The sequence below is a fragment of the Natator depressus genome, chromosome 2 (assembly GCF_965152275.1).
Source record: "Natator depressus isolate rNatDep1 chromosome 2, rNatDep2.hap1, whole genome shotgun sequence".
NCBI lineage: Eukaryota > Metazoa > Chordata > Testudines > Cheloniidae > Natator > Natator depressus.
The window spans coordinates 42,382,785-42,396,863 of NC_134235.1; the positions used below are offsets into that span (position 1 = coordinate 42,382,785).

The following is a 14,079-nucleotide window of genomic DNA, read 5'->3' on the forward strand; positions in this document are numbered from 1 at the left end:
TGGTTGCCTGCCTTTGCCTACACCCCAGAGACAATGGCAGCAAGAACTCCCATCTGTGAAGAGATGCAAAGTCTTTGAGTAGAGTGCTGTTTTGATCAAATGCTAGCCCTGTCTATTAATGTATCCCAGCCATGGGTCAGACAAAGGCCTTTAACTATGACCCCTATTCCTTATGTCCCTTTTAATAAAGTACCTGTCCCCTATTATAGTACTTTTAGTCCCTCATTTTCCTGCATGCTGAGTGAAGTATACAGGGAATAATGAAAGCAAGTTTATTTGCATGTATGTCTCACTATTTTATTAGGCAAGGAGGATACCTGATCTTTCATAATGAAGAGAAGCAAAATGAATAACTATTTTTATGAACACTTGAGTAGCTCAACTTTTATACAAAGTGCAAATCAAATGGTTACAAGCTACCTGTTAGCTCTCTTTTAGACACAATGACATTTAGCCCCAAAATTCCACTTTTGAGCCCATTTCCCATTTTTTATTAAATGTAAAAATAAAAAAAAATCAAATTTCAGTCTAGTTTGGCAATGAACCGTGTGGCTGGAAGACATTTTAACATTCATTTGTTAAAATAAAATTTGCATAGACTTATAGGTATTTAGAAAGGCATCTTTCAATGTGAGAAAACGCTGCATAAGATCCCCCCACGTACCAAGGATAAACTGTATGGGTCTATCCAAAAGATGTTCATGAGAAATGTGGAATGGTGCCAGCATTTTCCTAAGTTATCCAGGACTCCTTGGCAAATCTGTAGAGAAACACTATCAAAAACGCATCTGAGGGGAAGTTAGCAAATTTCACAAGGATTCTTATTTTAATATATTCCAGGACCTGTTCACTATCTGAGGGTCACTTTTTAAAAAAACTTCTTAAAGCACCTAAGAATGTTTAAGATGTAAAAAAATACAACAACTTTGCAACTAAAATGTTTACAGTAATTGCATATGTTACCTGGCTACATAATTCACTTGTCTGCTACTAATAAGGAAAAGAAATCTGCCATGCAATTGTGATGTTAGGCTAACCATCTGATAACACACATGAACAATTATGATTGAGATGAAAATTTAACTTAATATTAGAATCAGCCTAACTAAAATAACATGGGTGCTTACAAGCAAACTGGTACGTTGCAACTCAATTAAACAGCAGATATAGGGTTCTCCTGAAAGTCTTGCATTCAGAAGTCCTATTGAAACCAACAGGAGCTCATTGAACACTATTCTACTCCTACATTTCAATAAAGAAAGCAAAAATATGCAGCAACAGCAATCAAGTCTGGCTAACTAGTTGTTCCACAGGAATTGTATGCTTCTATGAAAAAAACTGAGCTGGAAGGGTGGATGGGAATTGATGGTGCAAGAGCCAGAGAGGGCTGTGTCTTACTTAAATTGAGTCAGCACATCTTTTCAAATTATTGGGCGAGCTGGATTAAGTGAAACTACAATGTACTAAATAAGATTTGAGAAAGATTAGTGATATCCTCACGTCTTAATCATTAAGTGCTAATTCTGCTTCTAAGACAGACTTACTGCACTCACTAACATTCTACTTGTTTCTTTCAGTATGTTGTTAGTATTAAGTTCAGTAGGGAAAAAAAATAACCAAACCAGGCATGGAGACTTGCATAAACCCTTGTAACATCATGGGGTTCTCTTTCATCATACATATATTTCAGATGTCTGGCTGGTGGGTTTCACCCACATGCTCAGGGTCTAACTGGCTGCCATATTTGACCTCTCCACATTTCTAAAAAGTGTCCTTCAGTCCTCAAATGTAAGAAACCCCATGATTCAAGATCCGGGGGTCTATTAGTGCCATTGTATAGTTCCAGACTTTAGTATCAATATAGAAGTCCACCTGATCATATGTCCTTTGTATAAAATTGAGGTCTGTTGTCGGTAAAACAACATTCAAGTAGTTTTTGTCATACCTGTCAAAAGAAAATTAAAGATGTTCAACAGGTGCTTTTAATATGTTTTAAAAAGACGTATATCTTTCTACAGTCAGCAGTATTAAACCTTAGAGTCCTTGTAAAAACAGCTAATAGATTGCTCACACCAAGGAAATGTATACACAATTCACCCAGACTGTGATAACAAGCAGGACTCTGAATATGCACTAATCTTCACTATGTAATGCAAATATTATAAAAGCGTTGGAGGTGCAAGAAAGGACAGTAACCGTATTTAAGCAATCCTGGTCAATACAAATGCTTACAAATTTTCAACATGAACAGGTAATCTCCTGCAAGCTCCTTCATGATGGAAACAGATGAAGGAGAATTCTAGACAGCTTGGCAGTGAGTTGGACTGCATTGCTAAAATTCTGCTCTATCAGGGGTTTTGGTAACAGCTAGCTTGATGAAAAACTAAGAAGGGGTTGGAGATTAAAGGAAAACTGCCAAATACTCTAAAGCCCAAACTGACCTAGTTTAGAGCTGTTGTATGCTGGTGGCAACTGTCTGGAATTAAGAATATTTAAGCCACCATTCCTTTGTGAAGTACGGTGTTTTTGTAGGACACAAATACCTCCAAATTTGTTCATTTTCCCCTGCTGGCTTGACTGAAGTACTTAAATACTACTCCTAGAATTAGTCCTATTCTTAGAATACATTCCAGCTGCTGTCGTCATTATGCTTACACACACGTGAGAAAAATGAGGGGTCATATACCAGCTTTAACTGCGCTGAAATTGCAGTAGCAGTGAAAAAAAATTTCCATGTCATCTAGTTGAATTTCTGGTTTCCAGGTCTGTAAGGAGGTTGTTGTAAACAATCCAGGGAGGACTATAGATTAAGAGCTCCTGGTATACGAAAATATTAGTTGAAAATGTCCTTTTAAATGCCTGTTGTAATACCCAATATACTATTAATGGACCTTTAAAAACTAATATTGGGCCTACAACTTCTCCCAAATGCCTAAAAACTAGTTTTACGATTTGTATAGTATGCAAAGTGGGCTAGATATAAAAACATGTGTTTTCCCCCACTCTTTTGGACCCATTTGGAATTTAGATAGAAAAGAGGTCATTTAGAACTAATACAACATTTGCTAACTGTTCACAGGAAGCAGAATCCTGTATGTCTGTGAACTTACTTCTGTTTAGATGACTGTAACTTCCCTGGGTTTTCGTTTCACACTCTCCAGTCGTGTTAGGGGGCGAAAGTTTGTTGATTTCTTGTTTCCTTCTGTATTATTTAATCGGCAGTCTTTCTGTAGGCCTTTCAGCAGCTCCATTAATTCACGCTTTTCGAGCTCTGCTTGCTCCAGCTCTTGACGATGCTGTCTCTCTGCAGCCATAAGGGAGCGCACCTCAGACATCATTCGTGACATCTGACTCTAAAAAGCATGTGAAAACAGACTAAAATAAGAGATCATATAAATACATTTCCAGTAATGGTGGTATTGAAGCTGAAATGACTACTGTATATAGGAGAAGAAATAATGAAGACCAGGCACAGCTGAAAGAATCTGCAATTTTTGATAAACCACTGAACAAACTTAATTTTGCTGATAAGAGCACAGTTTTCGCTTGCTGTGGCACTCATTTCAAATATTCCAGTCTGCAAGAGCCACGAGAGACAGCGAAAATCCAACTGATCACAGATGTATCACTGGATTTCACTGGCTGCTGGTTATGCTCTGTATCTCAAAACCCAAATGAACATTATTCCAAAAACCGAAAGTGTTCAGGACAGAGCTGTGTGACTTACTTGCAGATATGATCTTCCAATATTTTAATTCAAATCCAATACGACGAAACCTTAAAACATACAAAGGCTCAACTGTCTTGCATTTTGATGATGATTTTTTTCCTGTTACAGTATAAAAGCTGGATGAATGGATTAGATAATACATTCTCTCCCCACTGCTTTTTACTTTGGCCTTATCACCACTGGGTTTTGAAGCAAGTTAGAACAGAATCTGAACACAGCTCTAGCTAAACTGGTTTTGTATGGGACCCTGATCCAGCAACTGGATCCATGTGGGCAGCAAACCCTTACTTGCAGTGATGTGTCTTGTATTTAAAGCGCCCAGACTTAAACAGATGCTGCATGTTACAATTTGGGGAATACCACTATGTACAGCTTAAAGAACAGGAGTACTTGTGGCACCTTAGAGACTAACAAATTTATTAGAGCATAAGCTTTCGTGGGCTACAGCCCACTTCATCGGATGCATAGAACGGAACATATAGGTACAGCTTATGAATCCTGTTTGATACTGGGGATTCTCTCTGCACATCTGTCAAACTGCAAACTCCATTTGGAATGTGTGGCTTGTTTGCCTTCTTTCTGCTGTCTTTTGTCTCCATATTGAGCTAAAACCCACAAAAGGTGACGAGAAATTCTTGCAACTTGCACAGAGCTAACAATGGAGGGTTGTTCAGCTTTGACAAAGAGATGGCTGCTGCCCCAGGCAAGCCAACTCTGAACTCCAGGGGTGTGGTAACTTAGCAACAGATGTGGGGGGCTGATCACCTGACAAGGTGATGGGTGGGTCACCTGACACAGGGGACTGGAGGTTATTAGAAAGAAGGTCTGTCACCAGCCACTGAAGAGAAAGGAAGCACACTGCTGCAGGGATCAGAGACAAAGACAAACTCCATCATCCAGCCAAGAAGCCATGTGGAGTAGAGCAAGGATCCTGGACACCAGGATCTGACCTAAGCCCAAAGAATGCTCAAGAGTCTGGATAGGTATTTTATTATTTTGTCTAGATCTGTATATTTCCGATACTATCTAAAGTGAACAGTGATTGGTTTTGGAACCTTTGCAAATTCTGCAATGTATGGGTTATTCCCCTTCCGTCTGCATTTTCTGGAGCTGTTTCAAAGTTGTCACACAGCCCATGTTAGCCACATCTCCTTCTCCAGCCTGCTGACAGATTTTCTGCCTCTTCAGCTGCAATCAAATGATGGTTCACCTTGCTCCCAACTTTTCTTGACAGCTTATTATTTTATTCCTGGACACAGGAGCAATAGAAATGTTTCCCTCAGAAGATTCTTATACTATACTCAATTTTCTTCATTGTTCAGAAGCATATGGGGACACAGAGCTGTCCTAGATCTCAAGCGACTCAATCAATGGATGAAGAAAGTGAGATTCTGGATGGAGACCCTAGCTTCAATGGTAGCATCCCTGTCCAAGGGGACTTCCTTGCTTCTGTGGATCTAGCAGATGCAAATCTCTACATTCCCATATGACTAAACCACCACAGACTGCTGAGATTTATGTACAACACAGCCTGCTATCAGTACCAAATGCTCCCATTCAGCCCCTGGGCTCTTTACCAAGATGCCAGACTCAGGTCTCAAGGCACTTAACTGTATCTCTTCCTAGACAACCCTTCCAAAACTACAGCATAGTCATTTTAGATTAAATCTCAGGAAAAACTTCCTAACTTTAAGAACAGTAGGACAATGGAACAAACTGCCGAGAGAAGTCATGGAAACTCCTTCGCTGTAGCTTTTCAAAAAGAGGCTGGATAGCCATCTGTATTGGATGGTTTAGACACAACAAATCCTGCATCTTGGCAGGTAGGTAGACTAGATGACCCTTGCAGTCCATTCTAACCCTATGGTTCTAGGATTCTACCCATCATTAGACAGATTCCACAAGGTCCAGAACCTGCATGTTGGTAAAGTGTGCAAGTCCACCCATAACTCAATATTTACAACTACGGGGCCTCCTGGTTTCAAATATAGGAATCGCTCTGTGGGCAAGGTCCCATATCAGGTGCCTTCAGGTTTTTCTCCTAAAAGCATGGAACCATTCACCAGAAAACATGCAAGATCAGTTCCCAACCAGATGATGAACTCTCTAAGATGGTGGACAATCCCAGAGAATGTCTGCAAGGGACTTTCCATATGCCTTCCAGACCCACAAGTACTCACAGCCAATGCCAGCCTAACAGGATAGAGAGCACATCAGGGGAACAGAACAGTACAAGGCACCTGGAACCCCATGCGAAAGGAACCAGAGCATTAACCTATTGAGGCTCAGAGCTCTCAAGCTAGCCCAATGGAGGTTCCAGAACTACCTAGAGGATGAAAATATTTTGATCTGTTTGGCCAACATGACCGTTGTGCCATATGTCAACAATCAAGTGGAAACAATGAATATAACTCTACACGCAGAAGTGATGGCCAGAGAACTCCATAAGAGCAAAACACTCAAAAGGATAGCTGAACTAAAAGGCAGACTGACTCACCAGATGTACTATCAACAACTCAGAGTGGTGCCTGAATCAGAAAATCTTTACTAGGATTTCACAGAAGTTCATCCTTCTGGCAGTCAACCTATTCGCCAATCGCAAGAAGACAAGGCAGCCAAAGTACTTCATCAGGGAAGCAGGCCCCAAATCCCTGGGGATGGTTGTTTCTTTGCACATATGGCCGCAAGGCCTTCTATATGCCTTCCCATTTCTAAAAAAGGTGATCCAGAAAGTAAGGTAAGACAAGAAGAAGCCAAGGTGACAGTGCTAGCACCATGCTGGCCAAGCAGATGCATGGTTCTCTGATTGGAGAGAACTGAAATTGGAACTACCACTGTAGCTACCAGTGAGACCAGACATCCTTTAACAAGGCCCATTACTCTATCTAGAGCATCTACAAGTGATAGCCTGCTATTAAGAAGGAAGCATTAGCCACACTAGAACTATCCTTCAAAGAGATGGAACAACATTCTCCTCCCAGTGAGCTTCAACCCTAAGAGCTACTCCTCTATCTGAACTAGGTTTAGCTTGTGGTATCATTAACAACAAAAATCCAAAGGATCCTGATATCCCACTTAGTCTGGACTTTCTTCAGAAAGGCACAGACAAGGAACCAGCTCCATAGTGCCTGGTGTCAGCTGTAGGAATGTCCTATTCACCACATCCTCTGATTCCTTGACAGAGAACTCTCAGATATCTCAGAGTACTCTGACTGACTAAACTTGTGGTTAAACCAGTCTTTCCAAAGGCCCTAACTACGCATCCTTTTGGGCCATTGACATCAATATCTCCATTCCACTTATCTATCAAAACTTTTTTTCAGGTCATCATTATGTCTACTAGACGAGTTTCTGAACGGGCAGCTCTAGCCATGCAGGAATGCCACTGGGTGTTTCATGATGACAAGGTGGCACTAAGAATATTAGAATCGTTTTTTGCCTAAGGTGAATTTAATCTTTTCATGCCACACAGGAGATTGTCCTCTCTTCATTCTGTCCAAAGCCACAGCTCCCGACAGAAAAGCTGAGTCACATGTTAGACATTAGAAGAGCACTGAAGATGATGCCAAGCATACCAAATTGACAAGAAGATCAGGCTCCTAATTTGTCTCCTTTCATCTGAAATGCCAAGGGCCCAGGGTATTCAAGCTATCACTAGCTAGATGGATCAAGCTATGTATAAAGACATCAAGGCACGCTCCACAATATCTATGATGACTTTGTGGGTGGAAAGACCTTGTGCTTCCACCGCTGAGAGCTGCAGGGCAGCAATATGGTCATAGGTTAACACATTTAGCAGATACTATAAACTGACTTTCTGTTCTCTGTGGAGGTCTTCTTTGGTAGGAAGGTGCTGCAGGCACTGAGCGAGGAATAGCATTGCCATTTTGGGCAATTAACTCAAGGGGGAATCTTCTCTATCTCCTTTTTTTGTCTTATCCCCCCTTATTTCTGTTCATTGTTTGTTAATCTCCGTATGTATCAGAATTGTGGGAGACACTGAGCTGCAGAATGGTAAATTTCTTACCTGTTAATTTCCTTTCTGCTAGCAGCATCTTCCACAGTTCTACCTTTCCTGGTTGGCTTCCTAGCCAGGAGACAGTATTTAATTTTGATGGTTATGTTTATAGGCTGTAGCCCACATTGTCTAGCACTGAAGTTACTGTTACTAATCATATCCTACGAATTTTTACACAGCTTTGGAATGAATCATCTGTCAGCAGGCTGGATAAGGGGGCATGGCTCGCACAGGCTGTGCTACCGCTTTGAACTGCCTCCAGAAACTGCAGTCAGGAGGGGACTAGCCCATACCTCTTATAATTGTGGGAGATGCTGCTAGCAGAAAGGAAATTATCATCAGGTAAGAAATTTACTAATTTGTGAGTGTTTCAATTATCACGTGTCTCTAAAGAATTGAAGTGTCTGCTAGAGTGCCCATAAAGTGAAACTGTGAGCAAGGATGTGCTTAATATACTGGGATATCTTGGGGTCAGCACTACTTGTAGGGGCCTAGGGTAGCCGGACTCCTAGATTCCAATTCTCCGAAGGGGTAACTGACAGAAAACCTGTGCCAGAAAGGTCAAGAGAGAGACTGTGTTGGAGTCTACTGAGACCCAAGGAAGCTTAAAAGCACACGGCCCCAGCATTTGGGCCCAAAACAGCAGCCTGGTGAGTGTCCAGCAGGGGAGCTTTACCAGGCCACGACACTGCAATTATTTGAAAAGGATAGGTTCACACCATTGGACTGTAGGACTGTATCTTCTATAGTGAATTAGGATAACAAACTCTCCCCACTACTTGAAAAAGCAAAAAAGCTACACTGTTGGGAGAGGGGAAGAAAACAAAAACACATTTCTACAAATGACACTGGAACTTATTTACCTTTAGTTCTTCAATTTCATTTTGCAGAAGACTCTCTTTTTGAACCATATGCCTTCTCTGTGAATCTAATCTGGACTCCATTTCATGCTTTGCCTCCTCCACTCTGCAGATCATTTCTGACCTAAAAAAGTGTATTTTTCCTTTTTAAACCTAACCATTATACCTGTGACTTTTAAGTACCAGAGTGAACTACTGCTGCCAAATAGCCACATCATTCCTGAATACAACTGGGTGAAATTTTTCGACCAACACTTTTTTCCTCAGGAGGAGAAAAATGCAGATTCAGGAACACCAAAAGATTTTGCAAATTCATGGTGATTTCACTGAGTTGCTTCGGTAAAGAAAAAGAAACACTGAAGCAAATTCTCCCCCCAAAATCAAAATGTTTCATTTAGACAGTTTCTAGATTTAAACAGAAAAATTGAAACATTTAAACTACCTTTTCTTTAGAAATTTCCTTTAATTTTATTTAAAAGAATTAAAAAACATTAAAAAATGTTCAAAATTAAAACAAAAACAAAATGAGAGGTTTTTTTTTAAAATTTGGAATTGACAATGAACCCCAAAAATTCGTGATTTGCCCAAATTTAGTCCTAAATTGAAGCTCTGCTATTGTCTTGTGTTACACAGCTCTCCAGAGGTAATATGAGATATTTAGCATGTTTTTCCAACGGACAGTATTCTTGCTCAGTATGTACCTATTTAGGGGTTTTAATCTCTCGATAGAATGTGCAAGTTCTACTCCTGGCATCAATATCAGAGATTCTTGGTGCTGAAATCCTACGGCGTTGGGCAGCGATACAGAATTCCAAGATAGATGTTTCTGAAATAATTCCAGAAGCTATAGACTAACTTTTTTGGGGGCTTTGGATGGTTTATTTCCTTTCATCCAAACATATAACTGTCATTTTGATTAATTTTATTTTAAGAGTATATGGTAACTTTGTGCAGTAGTTTAGGAGAAATGTAATATGTTTCTCAAAATACAAAGCATGAATGGGCCTCAGTCTGTGTCATTCCACTTAACCCAAGGAGAATGGAATTCTGAAACAAGGACATAATACAGAGAGCTACAGGTTAAGCTCAGGATAGCATACCATCTAGCAGCATTTGGATCAACACTTGTTGGTTTATCATGGATGTGAAATGACAGTAGTTGTGGGAGAAGGAAACTAGTATCATTTAGTTATTAAACACAGCCATAGCCAAAACTGAAACATTAACAGGTTAACTGTTTGAGTTTTGAGCAGCAGTTTGGCATTTTATTGGTATCAGGAAAGTTCACTTGTTTCCTGCTGCACTTACCAGGAACTGAACCTGGGTCACCAGCAAAGTGCAGGAGAGCTGGGGCCTCCATTGACCAAAGGAGCAAGAGAGAAGGTACCAGCAGGATGGGGTGGGAAGAGGTACAAAACTGCTGGAAGATCATGGAAATGATAAACTGGAAGAGGGAGAGAGGCAAGAAGAAAGAAGGGAACAGACAGAAGGTAAAGACGTATACTGATAAGTATTAGTAGTTTTCCAGCATTTTAGGCACAAGGACAAGCTTGAACTCGTAGGTCACCAGCCTCTCATCTCTGATAACTTTATAACTGCCAAATATAATCAGAGTTTTTCATCTCCAAAGTGTTTTTAAAATCTTAAATAATAAATCTTACTTCATAATTTGGCTCTGGGTCCATATCAGACTAAGGTAAAAAGTGAAAAGGTTTAATGCACTCAGTCTAGTTCTTTGTAAGTATTTCACACTTTCATGTAACCATCACATAATTTTGGATAATTGCAATCCCTATTCATTAGGGTTCTGGGCTAATCAAACTAATTCAACTAACTCAGATTAAAAAGTACAGTAAGAGTTTAAAGTGTGTAATGGCTTTTCAAAAATATCCTTACCAGTTAATACCAAGTGATTTACACATTATCGGTTAGATATCAGACTTAAACAGAGCTAGTACTTGGACCTGTCTTTTATGTGCAGTGATTTTAGGCCCAGGTTAAACACAAATACTCAGGAAACAGAAGTAGTATTTTACCGGAGCAGTTCTACTTCTGTTCTTAGCTCTGCTACACAATTATGCTGCGTGTCTTCTGCCCTGAAAATGGTGTAACCACAACCATTAGGGCATTCACGGCTCCGGTATTCACACACTGCCAAATGGCCATCTAAGTTACGTCGTTCAATCTGAACTGGACAACCTGAACAGGAAACAGTAAATTAAGACAATATTAAATCACTGCAATTAACAGAAGCATAGTCCATTCCAGGCAAAAACACCCAAGCAAGCAAACAAACCACAGTGCACAGAACTGATCATATGCAAATATGTCAAAACAAAGTGATTCCCTTACAGCATGAAGAGATACACCTATAGATCCCAAAGCCTTGTCTACATTAAAACTTTTTGCTCAAGTCTCTCATCATTGCTCTAACCCTGGTGGTAACACTAATGTAAGACATGGATAGTAGAAAAAATACTGGCAGCTGGCCTACACTATGCTCCCACCAGCCCTACTCCACCACCAACAGCAATGGTTGGAGATATTAAGATAAATGCCAGTTTAGACAAGGCTTGAGTATCAAAAATTTGGCACCCAAGGTTAGAGAAAATTTGGACCTTGGCAACTTCTCCAAGATCACAGAGCAAATCAACAACAGAGCTGGGACTAGAACCAAGTTCTCTTCACCACTACGCTTGTGCCCTACCTACTAGTAGACTAGTATTTCTCAACCAATGGGCCGCAACTCCTGAAGGGTGGGGGACAAAAGGAATCAGGAGCATTGTGAGGCCATTAAATTTTATTTACAGTTCTAAAGCAAGGGGGGGAAATTTAAAATAACTTAAGGATGTCAAAAGCCTTCAAAGTCTGTGAGATCAAATGTAGTAATAGTATACATTTTTACTCTTACTTTTAGAGTAAATGTAAGTAGGTTGTGCACATTTCTGACTTCAAATAATGGGTTGCCTACCTGACAAGTCTGAGATAAAAGGCAGCATGATCAAGTGCAGTGTATTGCAGACAGGCTGGTAAGGACAAGCAGAAAATATCACCTAGTAGAGGTGGCCTAGCTACAAGCACAAACAAAAATGTGCCATAAAAATCTTGCAAGTGGTAGGTTTCAGAGTGTGTGCACTTCTGATTAAGACAAACACCTATATAATTTAATAAAAATATTTTGCACTTTCAGATCACCTTCCACTGGAAGATCTCAAAAGACTCACAACACCTCTCTGAAAGAGCTATTACTCCCATTTTACAGATTAAGAAACACACAAATGTAAATAACTTGCCCAAGGCAACATAGCAGCAGCATAACTGGGAGCAGAATGCAAAAAACCTTATTTCTTGTCCCATATTAAGCATCAAACAGCGGTTTATCAGATATATACTTAGCCCTACCTACACTGGCTAAAGTTTGAGATACCTTCTGGAAAAGGAGCAAAGCAGCAAGTTATAGTGTAATTCTGTTTAATATAATAAATGTTAAATTGGCCAAAAAGATGGTTCCATCATCACATGCAAAAAACCACAATCAGATGGGTAATAAAAGCTGAATATTAGACAAAATCATACCTTGGCAGAAAGCAAAACCCATGCACTGCTGTGTATTGTGATAAATTAGGGGTCCAGTATTCAAATTCATTCTGGTTAATTTTCACATGAAAAAGGAAAAACTGATGATGGATGACAATCATCATTACAACAGAGAGCAAATCCACTGTCTAAAAAAATTTCTGCAAACTCTCAACCGCTGATCATTGTATTATCTTTTTAATTTTTATTTGGCTCTTTTTTTGTTTTGCTTTGCTTGTTAAACTGAAGCAACCACATTGCAGAGGCCATGTCTGTGTAGGACTGTGCAAGCAGAAGTACCTACCTGCCTGCCTAAAGAAAGCCTACTTCAATCTTTTTGGTCTAGCATGAATATGGTCTAGAACTCAGAAATTCACAATGCGGAACTCAACAAAGAAGTGAATGAATGTCCATCGCTGTCACCCTACTGTGATCAAGTATGACAGATACAAATTTTCTGAACAAAAGGCTCAACTTTGAACTTTACTCACCAGCATTTGAGCAGGGTATCTGGCTGTATTCACATTCTCTCTCATGTCTGTCTATAGATTCTAGAGAACAAACCATTTCACAACCACGCTCTCTGTTCTTGCAATGAAGCTGAAGTCGATTTAGATCATTTTTCATGTATCTATATACAGAAAAGAGTTACTTTGTTTCTTCTTCTTTTTTAAACTCCTGCAATACCGTAAAAGTGTTTACTTTTGCCACATTTCAGGGATTCTACCTTCCACAAGGAAAAAAGTCAAATGCTCCGTTCAACATATTTCAGCATTCAAATAACTACACTTGATGAAAGGGGGTTGGGAGGGTGAAAGCTGTGATGATGGAATATTAAGGTTCAAAATTAAATATGCAAATTAGTTCATGAAGAATGGCTATTGAGAGGTCACAAAACTAAGATTTTAGCACTAACTAGGGCAGGAGTGGGCAAACTTTTTGGCCAGAGGGCCACATCTGGTTATGGAAATTGTATGGCGGGCCATGAATGCTCATGGTTCCCGGCCAATGGGAGCTGCGGGGGTGGCGCTTGGGGCAGGGGCAGCGCGCAGAGTGCCCTGGTTACCCCTACGCATAGGTGCCAGCCGGGGGACATGCTGCTGCTTCTGGGAGCCACGGCACGTGTGGAGCAGAGCAAGCCCTGGACCCTGCTCCCCGTCGGGAGCTCAAAGGCCAGATTAAAATGTCTGAAGGGACAGATGCGGCCTCCGAGCCGTAGTTTGCCCACCCCTGAACTAGGGGCTTGTGTACACTTAAAATGTTAGTGGCACAGCTGTACTGCTGTAGAGCTTCAGTTGTGGACACTACCTATGCTGACGGGACTTCCTCCCCTACAGGCGGAAGAATTCTCCAGTCCACCTAATGGTGTCTACATGGGGACTAATGTCAGCTTACCTATGTGGCTCGGGGTGGGATTTTTTACATCCCTGAGTGACAGTTATATTGACCTAATTTCCTAAACCAGGCTTTAGAAAAATCCCTTCAACAACCAGATTTGTTACGTACCTGTAGAGAGGTCGTAGCACAGACATATCAAGTGCTTGTCTGTCTTCAGGGCAGTTATTGTGATGAACAAGCCAGCCATGTATACAGGCAGTACAGAAAGCATGTTCACAAGGAGCCTGTAAAGGATCTTCTAATACATCTCGGCATATACAGCATAAAAGTCCTTCATTAACATAGCCAACAAAACGCTCAATATCATAACCCATTCTTTTTCACAGACTTTCAACCTGTTATAATGTTAAAACAGCAATTAGTAACTGATGGATAACTAATTATTTAGCACTGACAGAATGCTTGGTGCTGCACGATACACAAAAGTAAAGAAAGGTCCTGCTCAAAGAGCTTTCTATCTTGAAAGCAGAGACACTGATAAAAACAGAGAGGATTAA

The 14,079-nt window shown here is 40.4% G+C and overlaps 1 protein-coding gene across 3 annotated transcripts in view; it reads right to left on the bottom strand.

The window, feature by feature from the left end:
• Window positions 1-14,079, bottom strand: part of LOC141982226 (RING finger protein 151-like) — a 27,963-nt gene continuing 13,884 nt past the window's right edge. For all 3 annotated transcript variants that reach the window (XM_074944093.1, XM_074944091.1, XM_074944092.1), the window contains 6 exons: window positions 13,691-13,917; window positions 12,676-12,815; window positions 10,645-10,807; window positions 8,612-8,732; window positions 3,111-3,353; window positions 1-1,945 (listed from right to left, as the gene is read on the bottom strand). In XM_074944093.1, the coding sequence (XP_074800194.1) occupies window positions 3,117-3,353; window positions 8,612-8,732; window positions 10,645-10,807; window positions 12,676-12,815; window positions 13,691-13,896 (867 nt within the window). In that variant the 5' untranslated portion in view covers window positions 13,897-13,917 and the 3' untranslated portion in view covers window positions 1-1,945; window positions 3,111-3,116. The remainder of the gene's footprint in view (window positions 1,946-3,110; window positions 3,354-8,611; window positions 8,733-10,644; window positions 10,808-12,675; window positions 12,816-13,690; window positions 13,918-14,079) is intronic.